At 43.9% G+C, this 23,855-nt stretch overlaps 1 protein-coding gene across 2 annotated transcripts in view; it reads left to right on the top strand.

Moving 5' to 3' along the window:
- Positions 1–23,855, top strand: part of efhc2 (EF-hand domain (C-terminal) containing 2) — a 164,472-nt gene that overhangs the window by 65,247 nt on the left and 75,370 nt on the right. For both annotated transcript variants that reach the window (XM_068039907.1, XM_068039906.1), the window contains 2 exons: positions 7,785–7,892; positions 8,001–8,139. In XM_068039907.1, the coding sequence (XP_067896008.1) occupies positions 7,785–7,892; positions 8,001–8,139 (247 nt within the window). The remainder of the gene's footprint in view (positions 1–7,784; positions 7,893–8,000; positions 8,140–23,855) is intronic.

Genomic DNA, 23,855 nt, shown 5'->3' with positions numbered 1-23,855 from the left:
CCCCCCCAATAGTATCCAAAACAGCATGCTTGTTATTGAGGGCACTCGCTACAGGGGACTCCTGCACTACCTGCCTGCCCCTCCTGGTGGTCACCCATCTATCTGGCTGAACCTGCAGTGTGACCACCTCCCTGAAACTCCTACCTATGATACTTTCTGACTCCTCTATGCTCCTCAGTGACTCCAACTGCCGCTCCAACCGATCCGTACGATCTGAAAGGAGCTGCAGCTGGACACACTTCCTGCAAACGTAGTCGTCTGGGACATTTGACCTCCCTGATCTCCCACGTTTCACAGGAGGAGCATACTCCCCCACTGACTGCCTTTTCCACCCCTCGCGTTACTTGTGGCTTAAAAGCAAGAAAGAAAGAAAGACAGAAATTGTGAATAAAAAAAAACTAAGCCTTACCTGGTCAATACTCACCCTCTCACCGAAGCCCAACGTACAATAAAGCCCGCACTTAGACCTTACCAGCAGCACTGCGACCTCGCAGCCCCTTCTAGGGATGGCCGCTCTCAGATCTTTAATCGCGCTTTCGGATTTTACCTCAGGGAAGAAGCCGCTGTCGTTGCTGATGTCAATGTAAATGGCTGATTCTGGGAATCTCCAACTTGGGGCTCCGCCGATCCCGGGCCTGTAATCAGTCCTCGGGCCCACACACCCGCCCCGTCCCTCTGCGATGTCCCCGGGTGTGCAGCACCGGGCTAATCTCCGACTGCAGCCCCGTGCTGTGTCCCGGCCGGGGCAGGTGGGCCTCTCCGTGGACCCCGGGGACTGCTGCTGTTGGTGTAGCCCGACTACTGGCTATCTGCAGTTCCACCTGGCAAAACACAGGCTGGTGTTATATCAACCAAGGCTGGCAGGCAAATCAGTTTGTATTTCAAGCAGGAAGCTGGCTAATATAGAGAATTGAAAAAGGTACTGATAGACAAGGAAGCCTCTGCCAGCTGTAGGCAATACCAATAGATCTTTAAATAGGATTTAAAAAGAATCAATTTGACAATGCCCGACAGCTTACAACACTGAGCTGTCATACAGGTCACAATGGAGGGATGATATGCTAAATGAATCATCAAATGAGGTCATATGGGTTGAGCTCAGAAATAAAAAAGGGGCAGCCACACTACTAGGAGTGTACTATAGACTCCCAAATAGTCAGAGGGAGATAGAAGAACAAATATGTAGGCAAATTACTGAGTGCAAAATCAATAGGGCAATAATAGTTGGGATTTCAACTACCCTGATATCAACTGAGATTTAAACAGTGTGAAGGGCACAGAGGGCACAAAATTCTTGAACTGCAGTCGAGAACTTTTTTAACCAACATGTAACAAGCCCAACGAAAGGGGGTGCAATTCTAGATTTAGTCTTAGGAAATGAGGCTGGGCAAGTGGATGAAGTAGCAGTGGGTGACCATTTTGGAGATAGTGGACATAATACAGTTAGATGTAGCATTATTATGGAAAAGGACAAAGATAAAACAGGAGTGAAAGTTCTAAATTGGGGGAAGGCAAATTTTACGAAGCTGAGAGGTGATCTGGCGAAAGTGGACTGGGTACACCTACTTGAAGCAAAATCGGTGGCAAACCATTGGGAGGCATTCAAAAGCGAGATTCTATGGGCACAGTGTAGACATGTCCCCACAAAGATAAAGGGTGGTACTGCCCAATCTAGAGCCCCCTGGTTATCTAGAAGCATACAGGCTAAGATAAAGCAGAAAAAGAAAGCTTATGACAGTCACAAAAAATGTAATACTTTGGAAAGCCTAGATGAGTATAGAAAGTTTAAAGGTGAAGTAAAAAAGGAAATTAAGAAAGCAAAGAGTGGACATGAAAAAATATTGGCAGGTAAAATCAAGGAAAACCCAAAGATGTTTTATTAGTCCATTAAGAGCAAGAGAATAACTAGGGAAAGGGTAGGGCCTGTCAGAGATGTACAAGGGAATGCATGCATGGATACAAAAGATGTGGGCAGGATTCTTAATGAGTACTTTGTCTCTGTCTTCACAAAGGAGAGGGATGAAGCAGACATTGTAGTTAAAGAGGAGTGTGAAATATTAAATGTGGTAAGCATACTGAGAGAGGAAGTACTGAAGGGTCTGACATCCTTGAAAGTGGATAAGTCACCAGGGTCGGATGAATTGTATCCCAGGCTGTTAAAGGAAGCCGGGAGGAAATAATGGATGCTCTGAGGATCATTTTCAAATTCTCATTAGATACACACGAGGTACCAGAGGATTGGAGGTCTGCACTGTTGTACCATTGTTTAAAAAGGGTGCGAGGGATAGGCCAAATAATTATAGGCCAGTCAGTCTGACCTCGGTGGTGGGCAAATTATTAGAATTAATTCTGAGAGACAGGATAAACTGTCACTCAGAAAGACATGGATTAATCAGGTATAGTCAGCATAACTTTTTTAAGGGAAGGTCATGTCTTACTAACTTAATTGAATTTTTTGAGGAAGTAACAAAGAATTGATGAGCGTAGTGCAGTGGATGTTGTCTAATTGATTTTAGTAAGGCATTTAACAAGGTCCCACATGGCAGACTGGTTAGAAAAGTAAAACCAATGGGATACAGTGGAACGTGGCGAGTTGGATCCAAAATGGACTCAATGACAGGAAACAAAGGGTAATGATCGACGGATGTTTTTGCGAATGGAAGGCGGTTTCCAGTGGCGTTCCACAGGTGATTGGTAGAATGATTAGAGGGGAAATGAGGAAAAACTTTTTCATCCAGAGGGTTCTGGGTGTATGCAATTCACTGCACGGATTCTTGGTGCAGGCAGAAATCCTCAACTCATTTAAAAGGTATCTGGACGTGCACCTGAAGTGCTGTAACCTGCAAGGCTACGGACCAGGTGCTGGAAGGTAGGATTAGATTGGGCGGCTATTTTTTTCAGCTGGTGCAGACACGATGGGCTGAATTGCCTCTTACTGTGCCATAAATTTTCTATGGTTTCTATGGTCACCCATGCATGAGTTGGACTCCTCCAATCTTTTTGCAAGCGTGCTCAGTGCAGCTGGAATGCCTGCCAGTACATTGCACATTCTCTGTTGTTGCTCCAGAAGTATCTTGCAACAGACCCAAGGTACAGCATCTGCGTCCAACTGAGCAGAGGTTGAAGTGTACTGTGCCCTTTGTCGTCTCTCCACTGCTGTCCCGGACTCTAGCATCTGTTCTTGCTCACTTGTGATGTGTGAGTCACAGGTAAAAACCCAACTATCTGCTTTACTTGTCCCACTGAAATGTGACCATCTGAGCTAGTGCATGTTGCGTTTCCTCTTTCTTGACACAAACACACCAATCATGCAGACAAGATCAGTGAATCTAGCAGGTGTTTTTTTTTATTGAAGCTACTAAGTTATATACCTGGGAAGATATGTGACATGTCTTGCTCCTGTGACTGCTTTCGGCAAGTACGCAGAGAACACATGAGTCTGTACATCACATGCTGTCTGATATAAAAGTAAAATACCGCGGATGCGGGAAATCTGAAATAAAAACCCTAAGTGCTGGAAACACCCGGCTGATATGGCAGCATCTGTGAAGACAGAAACAGAGTTAACGTTTCAGGTAAGGTGGATGCGGGGAAGAACAAAAAATCTGTGATAGGCCGGAGGATAGGAGAGTTTAAATGACAAACATGTCATTGAACGAAAGGCAAAGGGAGTAGTAATAGCCATAGTAAAAGACAAAGCATTTGTCCAGAGACAGCGTTAATGCAGAATAATGAACAGCAGATCTGGCAGCATCTGTGAAGACAGAACCAGAGTTAATGTTTCAAGTCTGTGACCTTTCATTAGAACTGGCAAAGGTTAGAAATGTAATAGGCTTTGAGCAAGTGAAAGTTTGGGGGGGGGGGCGTGCTGGGAAAAAGAACAAAAGGTCTGTGATAGGGTGAAGGGCAGGAGAGATTAAATGACAAGTATGTCATTGACCAAAAGGCAAAGGAATTAATAATAGCCATAGTAAAAGACCAAGCATTTGTCCAGAGAGAGTGTTAATGGCAGAATAATGAGCAGCTCTGTCTGAAAGCAAAAACGTAAAAACATGTTTAGTAAAAAAACAATCAAAATGGCAGTCATGATCTGTTGAGTCCAGAGGCCTGTAGAGTGCCTAATCAGATGATGAGGTGCTGTTCCTTGAGCTTGCGTTGAGCTTCACTGGAATACTGCAGCAGGCTGAGGACAGAGCGTGACAGCAGGATGGTGAATTAAAATGGCAAGCAACCGGAAGCTCGGGATCATGTTTGTGGACTGAGCGGAGGTATTCCGCAAAGCGGTCACCCAATCTGCATTTGGTCACCCCAATGTAGAGGAGACCGCATTGTGAGCAGAGAATACAGTATTCTAGATTGGAAGAAGTAAACATAAATCCTTGCTTCACTTGGAAGGAGTGTTTGGGGCCTTGGATGGTAAGGAGAGAGGTGGTAAAAGGGCAAGTGTTACAGCTCCTGCGATTGCATGGGAAGGTGGCGTGGGAAGGGGATGAGGTGTCGGGGGTAATGGAGGAGTGGGCCAGGGTTTTGCGGAGGGAATGGTCTCTTCAAAATGCTGACAGGGGAGGGGAGGAGAAGACGTCTTTGGTGGTTACATCATGCTGAAGGTACCGGAAATGGCGGAGGAAATTCCTTTGGATGTGGAGGCTGGTGGGGTGGAAAGTGAAGTCCTCACCTTTTCTCTAATACTGAGACTGGGCAATTCTTTGCCTGCATGATGGTCATGAGAGTTTTTCTTTTTTTTGCCTGTCGAGCAAGAGAGAAAAGGGGTGTGCCCGCTAGATAAGTTGGTGTAAGCAGTAATGTACTGGAGTAGGCTTGAGAAGGCAGAGTGAGGGGGTGGGGTGATATTCACATCAGGATGTAGGTGAATGTGCCATTGCTCTCACCTTTTCTGCTGCTTAGGTCATTGAACCACTCCCTGCATTGCATCCAGGGGTGTGGTATCCAGGAGCGTGGTATCTTGCCCCTGCTGCTGACCTCTTGCCTTCTTATTATCCCTAGCCATCTTCTTCCTTTTGCTAGGGAAAAATATGTCCCTATATATCTTCACAGTCTCCAACAGCACATCCAGGGAGGTGTCGCTGAAGTGGGACACAGCCTCTGACCTTCTACGTTCTGTGGCAACACTTCTTTCTCTCTTTCCACCTCCAACTGCTTCAACTTGCATTTTTTGAGTGCCGCTTTAAGTAGTGCAGTTTGAATCACATCACGTGGACAATTATGCGCGCTAATGCTAATTGGTCAGGAAACCCGGAAATCATATGTTAATTCAGTGGCTGCGTTAAAAATCCACTGACAGACACACTTCACAAACTTCTGGATTTCCCACATGTTATTGGCACCCCCTCCCTCCCCACTGCTGCCAACTGGTCTGAGCATTAAGATCAAGGCCTTTGCCTCCAACCTCCTAAACAATTTCCAATCCTGTTGCAAGATTGCCTCTAATTCTGTGTGATTTCATTTTTACTAATAATGTCTTGTAGGGAACCTTATCAAACGCTGGTCGAAAATTTATATAACCAACATCTATAGACCTATGCACCGTGTTCGTGACCTCCTCAAAAAATTCAGCTGGATTAATAAGGAATGACTTGCCCTTCACAAATCTGAACTGACTCTCTCTAATGCTCAAATTTGGCCAAGTGCTTTGTTACCCATCCCTAATGACAGGGTCTATTAACAACTGATATTAAACTGACAGTTGTCTGGTTTCTGTCTCCAAACCTTCTTAAATAATGGAGTAACATTTGCAATTTACCAGTTCAAGAGAGCTTTGGAAGATTATGTCTAATGCAACTGCAATTTCCTCACCTATTTCTTTTAATGCCCTGGGATAGAAAGCATCAGGTCCCGGAGATTTGTCTATCTTAAATTTCATTATTTTCTCCATTATCATATTTTTACTTATATTAAATATAATAAGCTCCTCCCTTTATTTATTTTTAATTCCCTTGTACCACTGTTATTTTATTCTCTTCCTTTACTATGAAGACGGATGCAAAATATCCATTTGATAAGTTTACCATTTCCTCATTGTTAATTGGCCCACATTTCTCTTAGTCATTCTATTTCACTTAATATATTGTCACAAGAGTTTTGTTTTTTTAAAAACCTAAGAGGTCTGTGTGCCTTTAAGACTGGAAAAAAGACTTTCTGTGAACATTGAGTGTTGACTTGATGTTTGAAGTATGCAGGCTGTAAACTCATATCCAAGCAACAGGAAAATTTTACGACTGTCTTGTGACTTGGTCACTATAGAAAGCTTTTAGTTTCAGTTCTGCTGTGTGAAAGTGATCAGGGAGCTGTGAGCAGTTAGAAGTCAGTTGCTGTTGGAGACCTGGGTTTGCAGACCAGAAAAAGAACTCTCCCTGGAAGGAATGCTTGTCTCTCTTCTAAAAAAGGAATTTTACATTTGAGTTGGGGCTGTGGTCTACCTGGAGAGAGAAAAGACCCCTGGAGAGAAAAGACCCAGAGAAAGAGGAGTTGCTGCTCTCTGTGGGGAAAGGCTCCTTTGCTGACAGGAAGCTTTGTTAAAGGTAGCAAAATTCCTCTTGTCGTCAGTCTCTGGAAAATCTCTGCCTCAAGAGTGAGTCCTGTTGCTTTTGTGTTTTTGGAAGTTCCTGTAATCTCAAGAAAGTTTCTATTGTTAAGACTGCTACTTTAAAATTTAAGTAGACTTGTTGCTACACCTTTTTCTGAAAGATCTGTGTGATGCCTGCTGCAGACAAATTTCCTTGACCACCTACCCATCACAAACTGCTTTTCAAACTTGCTTGGAGAGACTTTGAGTGGCATCTGACTATTCAACTCTGGGACACCCCACCGATCCGGAAATATCCTACCAGAAGTTACCCAGTTATTTTATTATTCCTAAGAAACAGTTCCCATTTAAAATGTCATTTTAAAACTGGTTATCCATTGGGGTTAGGAAGAATAAGGAGTTGTAAAATCTTTTCATACATATTGATTTATCTCATTATCGCTTAAAACTTGGTTTATTAATAAATAGTTAATTTTCTTTGTTGTTTAAAGAAACCTGGTTTGGCGTACTTTATTCTGGGGGATAAATAAAGTGTTTAATTTAGCTGGTTTCCGGTAGGTGGGAAACTTTACTAATATGCTGTGATCTTTGGAGTAGTGGGACTGAATTAATAGTGCATTAGTCCGCCTTAGTCGTAAGAATATTTATAAAAAACTTTTACTGTTAGCTTTGATAACTCTTGCAACTTTTTCTCATATTCCTTTTTGCAGCTCTTAATACTTTATTTGTATTCCTTTTTTTGCAATTTATAGCTCTCTCACTCTGCTGAATTTCCCCTTTTCTTCACATTTGTGTAAGCCTTTCCTTTTAGCTTTGTACATAATCTTTTGTCATTTGTTAATTGTGGTTGCTTAACTACACAAGTGGAGCTTTTGCCTTTTAGCAACATGTACGACGGGTCTTGTACCAAATAACTCTTAGAAAACCTCTCAGTGTTGGAAGTTTATCCGTTAAGTTACCCGTGGTCAGTTTATATTCCTTCAAAGTCAGCCCTACTTAATTTTAAACGTTGCTTTGTGACTCCCTCCTCCCTCTCAAACGTAATATCAAATTTAATCATGTTACATTCACTGTTCGCAAGATGTTCCCTTACTGTCACATTGTTAACTACTTTTGGCTTATTACTCGTCGCAAAATCTAGTATGTCCTGGTCCATTGTCAGAGCTGTGCCTGTGACTTGGAAGAGAAGATAAATACTCTTTCCGTGATATTGTTCTGAATAGTCTAATTTTGTTGAAAGCATGTTCCAGATCGGTTATATCATCCTGGTGAAATTACAGACCGTACAGTACTGAACACTTTCGGACCAATGGGGCGTGGAAGCCGCTATATCCTGGATAGCCTTAAAGTAGGTAACCAAAGTCAACACTTTAAAGACTTACTCACTATAATGTATTTCACAAAGCTCACCAAATTATTGATACACTCTTACATAGTTATAATTGTAATATTCTAGACTGGAAATGTATACCAGGAGTTCTACAAGGACTGTGACCTGATGATTGGGACAGTGATAAATGCCTGGGGACGGAAGATAGTCCTTTGTGATTGTGATGAATTCACAAAAGAATATTACCGGAATAAATATGGCATTGGTGAGCTACTCTATATATTTTTATTTGTTTGTTTCTTCTTTTTTCTGTGTTTTGCACTACTTCCATTGAGAAGGCACTGGCAGGCAACCTATATTAACAACTTTATTTTTATTTTCTCAATCAACTGTGATATATTGACACATTGAACAAAAGTGTGCACAACTGTCTTAGAATATAGATGTATTACAGCTAAAAATTAATGTGTTTAGATGTGAAATAGCTTTTCTTAATAGGGGTTTAGTTCATCTTGAAATGAACACCAGAAAATCATAGCATGACTTACCCTAAAACATCTTTTGCTCATAGAAGCTCTCATATACAGATGTTTCAAGAGTTTTCTTGCATTCAGATCTATACTTTTTGAATACACTGTACATTTTGATTTCACATTGCTTGTGGACAGATTTTCTTGATTCATTTAGATTTTTCAAAATTGTTGTGCTCTTCTTTGGTACAATGCAGAGATAGACATTGAAGCATTAGCCTGTTCTTAGTCTCTGAGGTGCAGTTTGTCTTGGGAATGGGATACAGGAATGTCCTGTCTGCTAAGGACACTGTTGATTGAAGTTGTTATTCTTGACTCCCTGATTTTGTCTCTCTGTGGGTGGGTCTCTGAATTGGTTCCTCAGTTTCAGGTTTCAGTTGTGATTGAGGTAAGGTTGGGTACAATTAACCTGAGAATCATCCCAGTTTATGTTGTAATCTTGGTGAGGAAATGTTCCTGGGAGTTCCCAACATGGACTCCAGACCCCATGAAGTGTCATGGCATCAGGTCAAACATGGGCAAGGAAACCTCCTGCTGAGTACCACCTTCCTTCAACTGAATCAGCACTACTTCATGTTGAACAACACTTGGAAGAAGCACTGAGGGTTGCAAGGGTACAGAATGTATTCTGAGTGGGGGACCTCAAGTCCATTACCAAGAGTGGCTTGGCAGCACAACTACTGACTGAGCTGGCTGAGTCCTGAAGGACATGTCTGCCAGACTGGGCCTGCAGCAGGTGGTAAGAGATCCAACAAGAGAGAAAAATCTACTTGACTTCGCCGTCACCAATCTACCTATCGCAGATGCTTCTGTCCATGACAGTATTGATAGGAGTGACCACCGCACAGTCCTTTGGAGACAAAGTCTTGTCTTCACACTGAGGATACCCTCCGTCATGTTGTGTGGCATACTACCATGCTAAATGGGATAGATTCAGAACAGATCTAGCAGCTCAAAAATGATCATGAGGCGCAGTGGGCCATCCGCAGCAGCAGAATTGGATTGGATCAACCCTGGTTCATTGAGGACTGCAGAACAGCAAGACAGGAGCAGCACCAGGCGTATTTAGAAATCAGGTGCCGACCTGGTGAAGCTACAACAGAGGACTACATGCATGCTAAACAGCAGAAGCAACATACGTTAGACAGAAATAAGTGATCCCAGAATCAACAGATCAGATAAAAGCGCTGCAGTCCTATCACATCCAGTCATGAATGGTGGTGGACAATTAAACAATTAACCAGAGGAGGATGTTCCACAAACATCCTCATTCTCAATGATGAGGGAACCCAGCACATCAGTGCAAAAGACAAGGCTGAAGCATTTGCAAACATCTTCAGCCAGAATTGTCAAGTGGATTATTTGTCTCTGCCTCTTCCTGACAGATGCCTGTCTTCAGCCAATTCGATTCACTCCAAGTCAAGAATTGTGCTTCGGAACTAGCTGCGCCCCTAGCCAAACTGTTCCAGTACAGCTACAATACAGGCATCTACCCAACAATGTGGAAGATTGCCCAGGTATGTCCTGTCCATAAAAAGCAGGACAAATCCAATCTGGCCAATTGCCGCCCCATCAGCCTGTTCTCATTCATCAACAAAGTGAAGGAAGGTGTCGTTGACAGCTACTCAGCAATAACCTGCTCACTGATTCTCAGTTTGGGTTCTGCCAGGGACACTCGGCTCCAGACCTCATTACAGCCTTGGTACAAACATGGACAAAAGAGCTGATTCCAGAGGTGAGGTGACTTGACATCAAGGCAGTATTTGACTGTATGTGGCATCAAGGACCCCTAGCAAAATTAAAGTCAATGGGATAAAAGCAAAATACTGCAGATGCTGGAGATTTGAAATAAAATCAAAAGTGCTGGAAATACTCAGCAGGTCTGGTAGCATTAGTGGAGAGAGAAGCAAAGTTAATGTTTCAGGTCTGTGACCTCTCATCAGAACTGCTTTTATTTACGTGTTTAATTCACTGCCACTTCTTTTCCAGGAATGCCTACTTTGAAGAGGTTCTACTCTTCTCTCTGACGGGATTGAGTTCTGATGAAAGGTCACAGACCTGAAATGTTAACTCTGCTTCTCTCTACATAGATGCTGCCAGATCTGCTGAATATTTCCAGAATTTTTTGTTTTTATTAAAGTCAATGGGAATCAAGGGAAAACTCTCTACTGGTTGCAGTCTTACCTAGCACAAAGAAAGATGGTGTGGCTTTTGGAGGCCAATCATCTCAGCCCCAGGACATTGCTACAGGCATTCCTCAGGGTAGTGTCCCAGACCCAACCATCTTCAATTGCTTCATTAATGACCTTTCCTCCATCATAAGGTCAGGTGGGGATGTTTGCTGATGATTGCAGAGTGTTCAGTACCATTCGCAACTCCTCAGATACTGAAGCAGTCCATGCCCTCATGCAGTAAGACCTGTACAACATTCCAGGTGTTGAGCTGGTAAGTGGCAAGTAACATTCGCGCCACAAAAATGCCAGGCAATGATCATCTCCAACAAGAGTGAATCTCCCCTTGACGTTCAACGACATTACCATCGCTGAATCTCACACCATCAACATCCTGGCGGTTACCATTGATCAGAAGCTGAACTGGACTAGCCATATAAATACTGCGATCAGGTCAGAAGCTGGGAATTCTGCAGTGAGTAAATCACCTCCTGACTCCCCAACTCCTGTCCACCATCTACAAGGCACAAAGCAGGAGTGTGTTGGAATGTTGTCCACTTGCCTGGATGAATGCTGCTCCAACATCACTCAAGAAGCTCAACACCATCCAGGACCTAGCAGCCCACTTATGATCAGCACTGAACCACCACCTTAAACATTCATTCCCTCCACCACCGGTGCAGAATGGCAGCAGTGTGTGCCATCTGCAAGATGCACTGCAGCAACTCACCAAGGCTTCTCCGACAGCACCTTCCAAACCCTCAATCTCTTTCACCTAGAACGACAAGGACAGCAGGCACATGGGACCACCAGCACCTGAAAGTTCCCCTCCAAGTCACACACCATCCTGACTTGGAACTATATCACCGTTCCTTCAATGTCCCTGGGCCAAAATCCTGGAACTCTCTCCTTAACAGCACTGTGGGTGCATCTGCATCACATGGACTAGAGTGGTTCAAGAAAGCGGCCCACCACCACCTTTTCAAGGGCAATTAGTGATAGGCAACAAATACTGGCTTTGCCAACTATGTTCCCATCCCATGAACGAATAAAAAAACTAATCACTGATAGTTATTGTGACTGTTATATGAAGTCTGTCATGAACAGTGTGTGGTGACACAGTACAATGTTTTTCAAACTGCTTTGCAATGGTCTCCAACGGTCCATTTTGGGTCCATTACTTTTTTCAGTTTTTATAGCGACTTAGATTAGAGCAGATTATAAAGTTTGCAGATGATACAAAACTTAGTGAAGTAGTGGATGGTGTTGCGGATAATTATAGACTTCAGGATGACATAGACAGGATGGTGAAATGGGAAGAAGCACAGCAGATGGCGTTCAATGTGGAGAATGTGAAATGATGCACTTTGGGAGGATTAATATGGAAAGATAGTACTATAAATAGCATGATTTTGAAAAGTGTGGATATGCAGATAGAGCTCCGTGTCCATACACAAATCTGTAAAGATGGCAGGACAAATTGATAAGGTGATTAAAAAGCATGTGAGTTACTTGGGTTTATTGATAGAGGCATAGAATATAAAAACAAAGAGATCATGATAGAACTTTTTAAATTACTGGTTTGGCCTCAGCTGGAGTACTGTGGACAATTTTGAGCACTACACTTTAGGAAAGGTGTAAAGGCCTTAGAAAAATTATAGTGGAGGTTTACCAGGATGTTACTAGGGATGAAAGACTTCAATTCAGGTTGGAAAAGTTCGAACTGTTGACCTTGGAACAGAGATTGTTAAGAGGTGACCCAATAGAGGTTTTCAAGGTGATGAGAGGTTTTAATAGAGTAAATTGAGAAAGGCTGCGTTTGCTGACAATGCAACCACTAGGGGGCACTGTACTATCACATGTGCAAATGCAGCCTGTTCTACTGAAACATCACTGTTTGCAACGTTCAGGCAGTTGCCAGGATTAAAGATAACACTGCTCAATTTATTAGAGAAAAACGACTTCAACCCATGGCAGCACACATTGGAATGTTTGATACTCGGAGAACGTTGTGCTGTTTGAAGTCTCATCAGAAGGACAGTACGTCTGACAGTGGTGCACACCCTCCGTAATTCAGTGAGGTTTCAATGCCATCCCGCTGTCCGGATGCTCACTCCCTGCTTCCCCCCACTCCGCTCTCCAGCCACTCGCTCCCCACTTCCCCCCCCCCATCCTGCTCTCCGGCCACCCGCTCCCCGCTTCCCCCCCTTCCCGCTCTCCAGCTGCTCGCTCTTCGCTTCCCCATTCCACCCCCCCATCCCACTCCCCACTCTCTGGCCACTCAGTCCCCCAGTCCCCGCTTCCACTGCTCCCCCCATCTCGCTCTCCGGCCGCTCACTCCCTGCTTGGCACCCCCCCCACCCCGCCAACCCTTCAGGTGCTAGCTCTTCCGCGGGCCGCACTTCTTCCTTCCTCTCGGCCCCTCGCTCCTACGTCGCCCTGTCACATCTCGCTGCCCGCCTTGCTTCTTTGGGTGGCATGATGGAAACCCATCGAGCATTGGAGCGAGTGGCCGAGAGGAGGGAAGAGACACGGCCCGCGGCCTAGAGCTAGCGCCTGGAGGGATGGGGGAAGCAGGGAGCGAGCAGCTGGAAAGGGGAAGAGGAGGTAGAAGCGGGGAATGTGCGGCCGGAAAGGGGAAGGGGAGTGGGTGGAAGTGGGAAGCGAGCGACCGCAGAGGGAGGGGTGGGGTTGGGAAGCGGGAAGCGGGAAGCGTGTGGCTGCAGAGGGCGGAGGGGGGGAGGGAAAGTGGGGAGCGAGTGGCCAGGAGTGAGGGGGTGCATGCAGGGAGAGGGTGGGAGGGGAAGCGGGCAGAGAGCAGCCTGGAGTGAGAGGCTGAGGGGGGAGAACGTTTCCCTGCACATGTGCCAGTTAGTCCTGGCAAGGCAAGACCTAGGCTACGCATGTGCAGCATCTCAGAGCGTAGGAGACCGTTTGCACATGTGCGCAGCTTGGAGCGCTCTGATGATATCAGTGGGCCGCTGCGTTGTCAGGAATCACTTTGATTGAGAAAAGCTATACCCTCTGACAAGTGTGTCAATAACCAGAGATCATACATTTAAAATCAGTGGCAAAAGATCGAGAGAGGCGATAAGGAGAATTTTTTTCATGAAGTTGTTGGGATCTGGAATGCTGTACCTGAAAAGGTGGTGGAAGCTGATTCCATAAATAATATTGAAAGATTGGACAGGTACTTGAGGATGAAGATGGGCTTGCTGAGTTCAGTGGAATACCTCAAGAAAATGAAATGAAATGTCTGTATGCATGCAGTTGTGTTTGCTTGTCAAGGGTAGCGCAATTTGACAGTACATTACTTCCATATCAATACTGAACAGCAAGAACTTCCAATAATAATAATAATAAAAACAAGAAATGCTGGAAATACTCAGCAGGTCTGGCAGCATCTGTGGAGAGAGAAGCAGAATTAATGTTTCAGATCAGTGACCCTTCATCAGAATTGACATTCCTCTCGCAGGACATATGGGGATTTCGAAGACCAAATCACGTATAAGTCAACATGATTACTGGCCAGGCCTTACAAAGGACGTGAAGCAATTTTGTAGAACATGCCATACATGCCAAATGGTGGGGAAACTGCAACCTACCATAAAACCGGCACCACTAATTCCCATACCAGTTATTGAGGAACCATTCAGTAGGGTATTGGTAGACTGTGTAGGATCCTTGCCAAAAACAAAAGCAGGACATCAATATATACTTACAATCATGGATAAGGCTACTCAATTTCTAGAGGCTATTCCTTGGAGAATAATTACTGCTAAAGTAGTAGTAGAGAAGTTAACCTAATTCTTTGCGAGATATGGATTACCACTTGAAGTTCAATCGGATCAAGCTTCTAATTTCATGTCTAAAATATTTCAAGAAGTCATGCGTAATTTGGGTATCAGACAGTTAAAATCTTCAGCATATCACCCACAGACACAGGGAGCTTTAGAGAGGTACCAGCAAACTCTCAAAACAATGATTAGAGCAAACTATCACGAATATCCGCATGATTGGGATAAAGGGCTTGACTTTCTTTTATTTGCCACCAGAGATCACTGAATGAGTCTACAGGTTTTAGTCCTTTCGAATTGGTTTACGGACATGAAATAACAGGTCCCCTAAAACTCATCAACGACAGGTTCTTAGAACAAAGGAATGAATCTTCGATACTAGACTATGTATCTGTGTTCTGGGATAGGCTCACGAAAGCTTGCAATGTGGCTCAGGAACACCTAAAAGCATCCCAAGCTAATATGAAAAAATGGGCAGGCAAGAACGCAAAGACCCGAAATTTTCACCAGGGGATGAAGTATTAATATTGTTACCTTTACAGGGTGAACCATGAAAAGCACAGTTCAGTGGTCCATATAAAGTGATCAAAAGAGTGGGGAAGGTAAATTACTTGATTGACACCCCTGATCGCCGGAAAAAGAATCTGTTATATCAGTGTTAAACAATATTATCGCAGGGAGGCGTATAAGCCAGCACAGGTACTTCAGGTAATAGGGACTGTTGAGCAGGAAAAGAATGGTGAGGATGAGGCAGAAGGAGGCCTAGACAATTCTCAGATTGAACCTCCCACTATCTGGTTGGCTAATACAGAATGGCTAGGAAAATTGGACAACATGCTTTTGTACTTAGGTGCAGAACAATGTCAAGTGGCATATCCAATACTTTTAATATGTTATAGATACCTTTGTACTTTGTCACTTTGGAGCCAGCTAACTGGTTAAAAGCATAATGGTTAGCAAGATCATTGGTTTGATTTCTGCGCTCATTTCCAGTTGCATGGCCTGTCCAAGGGCTGGGTTTACATCAAGTGCCTTTTGTCTGACATACGCCCAGGTGGGTGAAAAAAATATTTTATTTCATGTCTCTATCTTTATATTACCATTGCTGGGATGCACTTTGAGGGCAAGATTTAAATGAATGCAGTGACAATATGCATGTGAAATGGTAAATGCCTGTGCAATTAAACAAGTACAGGTATTATTTGCATTTTGTTTCGAAATGCTTTGTGAACCTAAAGGTCTTTTTCCAATTGGCTGGAACCAATTAATAATTTATATTATATAAATATTACTGGGCCTTTAACAGGTGTAGGATTATAATGTTCCAAGGTCATTTGTGCTGTCAAGTCAATAGATGATTGTAGAGTATAGAGTCAAGTCAGGATGAGAGAGTTAATGTTTCAGGTCTGTGACCTTTCATCAAAGTGCATACCAAGAATGGTACTATAAAGATAGATACATGAAATAAAATAAGTCTTTTCACCCACCTGGGCATATGTCAGACAAAATGTACTCGATGCAAACCCAGCCCTTGGCCAGTTCTGGTGAAAGGTCACAGACCTGAAACGTTAACTCTGCTTCTCTCTTCACAGATGCTGATTGACCTGCTGAGTATTTCCAGCACTTTCTGTTTTTATTTCAGATTTCCAACATCTGCAGTATTTTGCTTTTATTTATATCAATAAATCAACCCAATTTCATTGAACAGAAGAGTTGTAAAATCCAACACAAACTTACAATTAGAGTAATTGCTTTGTGTACTAATATTGGAAGAGTTTGATGAGCCCTAATATTGAACCGCTATCTTACTGATCCCAACTTTTCTGATAGTATACTATGATATGTATACTATTAGAAAGATGACTAAAACCCCTTTGATTTAGTCTAAGACTTTAATCAGGTCAAACTCCACAGCTCAGTCATCCACTGAAACCATTAGGAGACAGCTGAATAATTTTTATAGCAGTTATGGGTAAATTCTATTTTGCTTTCTTTCTACTGACTATACCAATTCCTAGAGTCAATTGGAGGCTTCATGACCCGGACTTTGCATAGATAATAACAGTGAGGCTAACAGCACTCACTATTTCGGACAGCAATTTCTGGCGTCCGCACATACACAGTTAAACTCTTGCTGTCAGAAATACCCTACTTCTCTGAAGGGTGTGCTGTAATCATCCTTGCCAATAGACTCGTCACCAAAGTCAATACATTGGCATGAACTTTGCGTACTTTCCCACTAGTTCCTTGCTAAAGATGCCAGAAAAAGTAAGGCTGGTGTATTCAAGAGTATTTTTAACAGTGTGATAAGTGGTAAATACTGCCAAACAACCTCTCTGGTGCTGGAAGTTTAATTTTATAAGTGTGGAGTCTCATTCCTGTAGAAGTTGGTTAGTGCTGGAGAATTTTTAAAAATGACTATTTATTACTTTTTCTGTCTCTTTTATGACTCTTTCCTAATCTTTGCTTTCTGTTCATAATCTAATTTATGCTTCCTACCTTCTACTATATTACAAACTCCCACACACTGGGGATGTGGTGGCGTAGTGGTAATGTCACTGAACTAGTAACCAGAGGCCTAGGCTAATGCTCTGGGGACATGGGTTTGAATCCCACCATGGCAGATGGTGAAATTTGAATTCAATTAATAAAAAGTCTGGAATTATTAAAAGCTAGCCTAATGATCATGAAACCATTGTCGATTGTTGTAAAAACCCATCTGGTTCACGAATGCCCTTCAGTGAAGGAAATCTGCCAACTTTACCTACAGCAATGTGGTTGACTCTTAAAAGCCCTCTGAAATGGCCTAGCGAGCAACTCAGTTGTATCAAATCGCTACAAAGCCTAATAAAAGGAATGAAACCAGACACACCACCTGGCACTGACCTAGGCACTGGAAATGACAACAGCATACCCAGAGCTGTCGACCATACCCAGACCTGTCCTCCTTACTAACATCAAGCCAAAATTGGGAGAGATGTCCCACAGACTAATAAAGCAACAGGTTGACATAGTTATACTCACGGAATTATACCTTAAAGACAATGTCCCTGACATCACCATCCCTAGGTATGTCCTGTCATGGCGGCATAGTGGTATACAGTTGGGAGGGATTTCAATGTCCATCACCAAGAGTGGCTCGGTAGTACCACTACTGACTGAGCTAGCCGAGTCCTAAAAGACATGACTGCTCGACTGGGTCTGCGGAAGATGGTGAGGAAACCAACAAGAGGGAAAAACCTACTTGACCTCGTCCTCACCAATCTGCCTGCCGCAGAAGTATCTGTCCATGACAGTATTGTTAGGAATGACCACCACACAGTCCTTGTGGAGACTAAGCCCCGTCTTCACATTAAGGATACCCACCATTGTGTTGTGTGGCACTACCACCATGCTAAATGGGATAGATTTTGAATAGATCTGATAACTCAAAACTGGGCATCCATGAGGTGCTGTGAGCCATCAGCAGCAGCAGAATTGTACTCAACCACAATTTGTAACCTCATGGCCCAACATATCCACTCTACCATTACCATCAAGCTGGGGGACCAACCCTGGGTCAATGAAGGGTGTAGGAGTGCATGCCAGGAGCACCATCAGGCATACCTAAAAATTACATGTCAGCCTGATGAAGCTACAACACAGGATTACTTGCATGCCAAACAGCGTAAGCTGCATGTGATAGACAGGGATAAGCGATCCCACAAACAACGGATCAGATCTAAGCGTTGCAGTCCTGCCACATCCAGTCGTGAATTGTGGTGGACAATTAAAACAACTAACGGGAGGATTTGGCTCTACAAATATCCCCATCCTCAATGATGGGGGGAGCCCAGCATCCATCAGTGCAAAAGACAAAGCTGAAGCATTTGCATCCATCTTCAGCCAGAAGTGCCAAGTGGATGATCCATCTCGGTCTTCTCCTCAGGTCCCCAGCAACACAGATGCCAGTCTTCAGACAATCCGATTCACTCCACGTGATATCAAGAAACAGCTGAAGGCACTAGATACTGCAAAGGCTATGGGCCCTGACAACATTCCGGCAATTGAACTGAAGACTTGTGTTCCAGAACTAGCCGCACCCCTAACTAAGCTTCTCCAGAACAGCTACTACACTGGCATCTACCTGGCAATGTAGAAAATTGCCCAAGTATGTCCTGTACACAAAAAGCAGGACAAATCCAACCAGGCTAATTACCGTCCTATCAGTCTACTCTCGATCGTCAGCAAAGTGATGGACGGGGTCGTCGACAGTGCTTTCAAGCGACACTTGCTCAGCAATAACCTTCTCACTGATGCTCAGTTTGGGTTCTGCCAGGGCCACTCAGCTCCTGATCTCATTACAGTCTTTGTCCAAACATGGACAAAAGGGCTGAACTCAAGAGGTGATGTGAGAGTGACTGCCCTTGACATCAAGGCAACATTTGACTGAGTGGTTTCAAGGAGCCCTAGCAAAACTGGAGTCAATGGGAATCAGGAGGAAAACTCTCTGCTGACTGGCTGCTTGCTAAAAAGGAAGTCTAGCAGCATATGAGGCACCTTGGAACACCACCACCTGCAAGTTCCCCTCGAAGACACACACCATCCTGACTTGGAAATATATCGCTATTCCTTCACTGTCACTGAATCAAAATCCTGCTACTCCCTCCCCGATAGCACTGTTGTGTAGTCATACCTAGCACAAAGGAAGTTGGTTGTGATTGTTGGAGGTCAATCATCTCAGTCCCAGGACATCACTGCAGGAGTTCCTCAGGGTAGTGTCCTAGGCCCAACCATCTTCAGCCCCTTCATCAATGAGCTTCCCTCCATCATAAGGTCAGAAGTGGGGATGTTCGCTGACGATTACCATTTATGACTCCTCAGATACTGAAGCAGCCCATGTCCAGATGCAGCAAGACCTGAACAACATCCAGGTTTGGGCTGATAAGTGGTAAGTAACATTCGTGCCACATAAGTGCCAGGAAATGACCATATCAAACAAGAGAGAATCTAACCATCTGCCCTTGATGTTCAATGGCATTACCATCACTGATACCCCCACTATCAACATCCTGGGGTTACCATTGACCAGAAACTGAACTGGACCAGCCACATAAATACTGTGGCTACAAGAGCAGGTCAGAGGCTGGGAATTCTGTGACAAATAACTCACCTCTGACTCCCCAATGCCAGTCCACCATCTACAAGGCACAAGTCAAGAGAGTGATGGAATACTCTCCACTTGCCTGGATGGGTGCAGCTCCAACAACACTCAAGAAGCTCATGACACCATCCAGGATAAAGCAGCCCGCTTCATTATCCAACCCATCCACCACCTTAAACATTCACTCCCTCCACCACCAACACACAGTGGCAGCAGTGTTTACCATCTACAAGATGCACTGCAGCAACTCACCAAGCCTCCTTTGACAGCGCCCTCCAAACCCACGACCTCTACTACCCAGAAGGACAAGTGCAGCAGATGCATGGGAACACCAGCACCTGAAAGATCCCCTCCGAGTCACACACCATCCTGACTTGGAACTATATCACTGTTCCTTCACTATCACTGGGCCATAATCCTGGAATTCCCTTCCTAACAGCACTGTGGGTTTACCTAAACCCCAAGGACTGCAGCGGTTCAAGAAGACAGCTCACCACCACCTTCTCAAGAGTAATTAGGGATAGGCAATAAATGCTTCCAAGTTTCGTATCAGCTGCAAACTTTGAAATTGTGCCATGTACACCAAGGTCTAGGTCATTAATATATATCAGGAAAAGCAAGGGTCTCAACACTGATCCCTGGGGAACTCCACCACAAGCCTTCCTCCAGTCTGAAAAACATCCATAAACCTTTGTTTCCGATCGCTCAGATGAATGTACTGTCATGCTGCAGTTAGCAGGGAACCTAGGAGTCTGTCTTTGGGTCCAGGGAACTACCACGAGAATATCCAGAAACCAGTGATCTGGATCCATTTCACTGATGCTAGGTGGTCTTTGGGATTTCACCCAGCAATTTTACAAGCAGAGGTGGGTCTCTGAGCGAGATTGGAAAATTCAAAATATTCTGCTCTCCCCACCCCAGCAGCACAACTTATATTAATATTTTCGAAAGAGGATTGTATGTCCAAGTTGATTCCAAGAACGCCTGATTAACTTTATATTAGTGCCAAATTGTGTTATTTTAGGTTGTAGACAACCTGGAGAGGGTGAGTTAATACTACTGGTTTTACACTGGCTACAGTTTAACTTAGTCTTTTAAATAGAGTCATAGAGAGATACAGCACCGAAACAGGCCCTTCGGCCCACCAAGTCCACACCGACCATCAACCACCCATTTATACTAATCCTACATTAATCCCATTTTTCCCCCTCTCACATCCCCACAATTCTCCTACCACCCACCTACACTAGGGGCAATTTTTTTTTACAATGGCCAATTGACCTATCAACCCACAAGTCTTTGGCATGTGGGAGGAAACTGGAGTACCCGGAGGAAACCCACACAGTCACAGGGAGAACTTGCAAACTCCACACAGGCAGTACCCAGAACCAAACCCGGGTTGCTGGAGCTGTGAGGCTGCGATGCTAACCACTGCGCCACTGTTCCGCAATGCTGGGGGGAAACTCCAGTACTCTGTTTTTGGGCACAGGGGTTTGGGATTAACGATTACCCAATGCTCAGTCCTTTTGAAGCAGGCAGCATGCAAACGTCATGTTGCTTCTTCATCTGAACGATGTCAGTGTGGAGCTGAGCATGACCTGTGCTGCTGACTGGCTGAAAAGGGAGTCCAGCACCATGTGTAGCTAGCACACACTTCAGCTAGCCTGCATATCTTAAAAGCAGCCCACCCCTCTTAGAGAGCAGCTGTACTCATTATACAGAAGCTACTGCTGACTGTGCAGGAAGTGGCTACAAGGCAAAGCACCCCAAATGGAGCAGCAGGCATGAGAGAAGACACCAGGTTTTTGGATATGCTGCTGGAGGCATTAGTACAGCAGGTGCAAAGGAGGAGAGAAGCAATGTTTGCACAGGGGGCCAGGAGGGCCTCAAGGCAAACCCTGTTAAAAGAATGAGAGAAGGTGGCCAGGGAGGTTAATTCCCTGAGTCTTGCCTTGAGGACCTGGCAGCGGTGCTGCAAGATGTTCAATGACCTCACATGGGTGGTCAAGGTCAGTGAATGCATCTTCACATTGTTAAAAAATTGCATCCATTTTATAATATCTGAACGCTGCCTGAAAAGAACTGCTTTAGAAAAGATCCCAGTGACTCACCTCCATTTACCCGGACACCAGACCAAAAGAGATAACTGATTTCCTTCCATATCTTCTCTTTTTTCTTCAAGAATTAGCAAGTATTTGGCGAAAGTATTCTTTTTTTGGCTTTATTTTTGTAACAGCCGTCTGCAGAGAGAATTTCTGTTTTTTTTTCAGAATGTGTGTGTGTGAGTGGGGAATTTAAAAAGGGAACTTTCTTATTTCAATCTGTGTGTTAATGCTTTGCTTTGTTACTAGATCAGTCTTGTTTGATAATAAACTGATAATTTCATTATTTATTAAAGAAACCTGGTTGGTGTATTTTATTCTGGGATAAAGAGTAGAATATATGATTGACTGCATTGGTAACTGGATAAACATTTAAATATATGTTGTGACCTGTGGAGGTGGAACTAGAAAAGACAGTGCATGCCACCCACTTTGGTTATAACATATAGTTGGGGACTCTGTGCAGGATAACCCAAAAGCTGATGATTTGCAATTGTAAGTGGGGGAATAATAATTGAAAAGAGGAAAAATAAAAAACCAAGTTTCTTGTGCATTAGAGTAAAGTTTACACTACCGGAATGTTTTCGTCAGTTGTTGCGACCTTTCTGGGGAAGGAGGATGTATCCCTGAGTGATTTGAGAAACTTAACCAAGGTTAGACTAAAGGAATTGGCAGAAAAGTTGGTGTTAGAGTTAAAACCAGAAACTAAGAAAGCAGATATAATTGAGGTAATAGCGCAGCATTTGAAATTGGAAGAAGAAAAAGGCAAACCAGATGGTAATGCAGTTGAATTATCTAGGATTCCGTTGGAATTGAAAATAGAAGAACTAAAGCTTGAAAATGAAATGGAAAAAACGTAAGCTTGAACAGAAAAGAGAATTGACAATGAAAAACTTGAACTTGACAGAGATGAAAGGGCAAAAGAGAGAGCATTTCAAAGAGAAAGAGAAGAAAGGGAATTCGAAGTTAAAAAGTGGCCTTGGCTCCAAGGAAGATTCTGGTGAGGAAAGATCTGACTCCATCCCAGGACCCAGTGGAGAGCTGTTTAAATTTGTACAAGCCACCCCAAAGTTTGAGGAAAGGGATGTTGAAGCATTTTTCATTTCTTTTGAAAAGATAGCCAGACAGATGAAGTGGCCAAAGGAAAGCTGGACACTGCTTATGAAAGGAGATTGATGGGAAGAGCTCATGAAAGTTTATGCCATGCTTTCTGAGGAGGCTTCTGCAGATTATGAGATGGCAAAAAAGGCTATTCTCACTGCTAAGGAGTTAGTCCCTGTAGCAGGCAGGCAGAAATTTTGGAGCCTTTGGAGACAGCCTGGCAGACTTATATGGGATTTGAGAGGGTAAAGCAAATTAATTTTGATCATTGGATGCAGGCACTAAAGGTAGAGGCCACGTATGAGAACCTTAGGGAAATAATTCTCCTGGAAGAATTTAAAAATTCACTCCCTCCATTAGTAAGAACCCATGTGGAGAACGAGAAGGTTTCAACAGCCAGACAGGCAGTGAAAATCGCTGATGATTAGGAGCTTGTTTACAAGCCGAAACCCTTTGTCCGTCACCCCCACAAACCCAAGAAGGATAGAAAGTGGGAGAGTGAAAGGAAGGCAAGTAGCCGGGGACAAGAAGGGACAGCTGGGAACACCCTGGGATCTCCTCCTCAGGCCAGAAAGGAAGATACCAAGGTTGGAAGTGAGGTCTGCAAGCCTAAGTGTTACCATGATCACAAGGTGGGTCACCTTGCAGAATTCTAGAAGTTTCGGGGTAAACCCATGGGCTTATTGGGATATACAAGGCAAAGGCAGAGAAAGGGGCCCTGACCCAGAGTACGCCAGATCAGGCTGTAGCTCTGACTGCAGCTGTAAGGCCAAGTACAAAAACCACTGTGAGTGCAGAGAACGTGAACAAGATACCTGAGAGTTATAGGGAATTCTTGTCAAAAGGAAAAGTAACTCCTTATCCCTCAAGTGAGGCAGGTAAACCTATAGTCATACTTAGGGATCCGAGAGTCACCCAAACTCTTTTGATGGGAAAAGGCGTGACTTTTCCACCAGAGAGCGCACTGAATGCCAAGGTTTTAGTGGATGGTATCAGTGGGGATTATATACCCATATCTTTTCAATGGGTGCACCTGGAGTGTGACGTAATGTCTGAAATGGTAACTGTAGGAGTTGTTCACAGATTGCCTGTAGACGGAGTTGACTGACTCCTGAGGAATGATTTGGCCGGAACGAA

This window comes from Heterodontus francisci, chromosome 10 (assembly GCF_036365525.1).
Source record: "Heterodontus francisci isolate sHetFra1 chromosome 10, sHetFra1.hap1, whole genome shotgun sequence".
Classification (NCBI taxonomy): domain Eukaryota; kingdom Metazoa; phylum Chordata; class Chondrichthyes; order Heterodontiformes; family Heterodontidae; genus Heterodontus; species Heterodontus francisci.
Note: the sequence above shows the minus strand (reverse complement) of the source record. Positions and strands in the feature narration are given on the sequence as shown.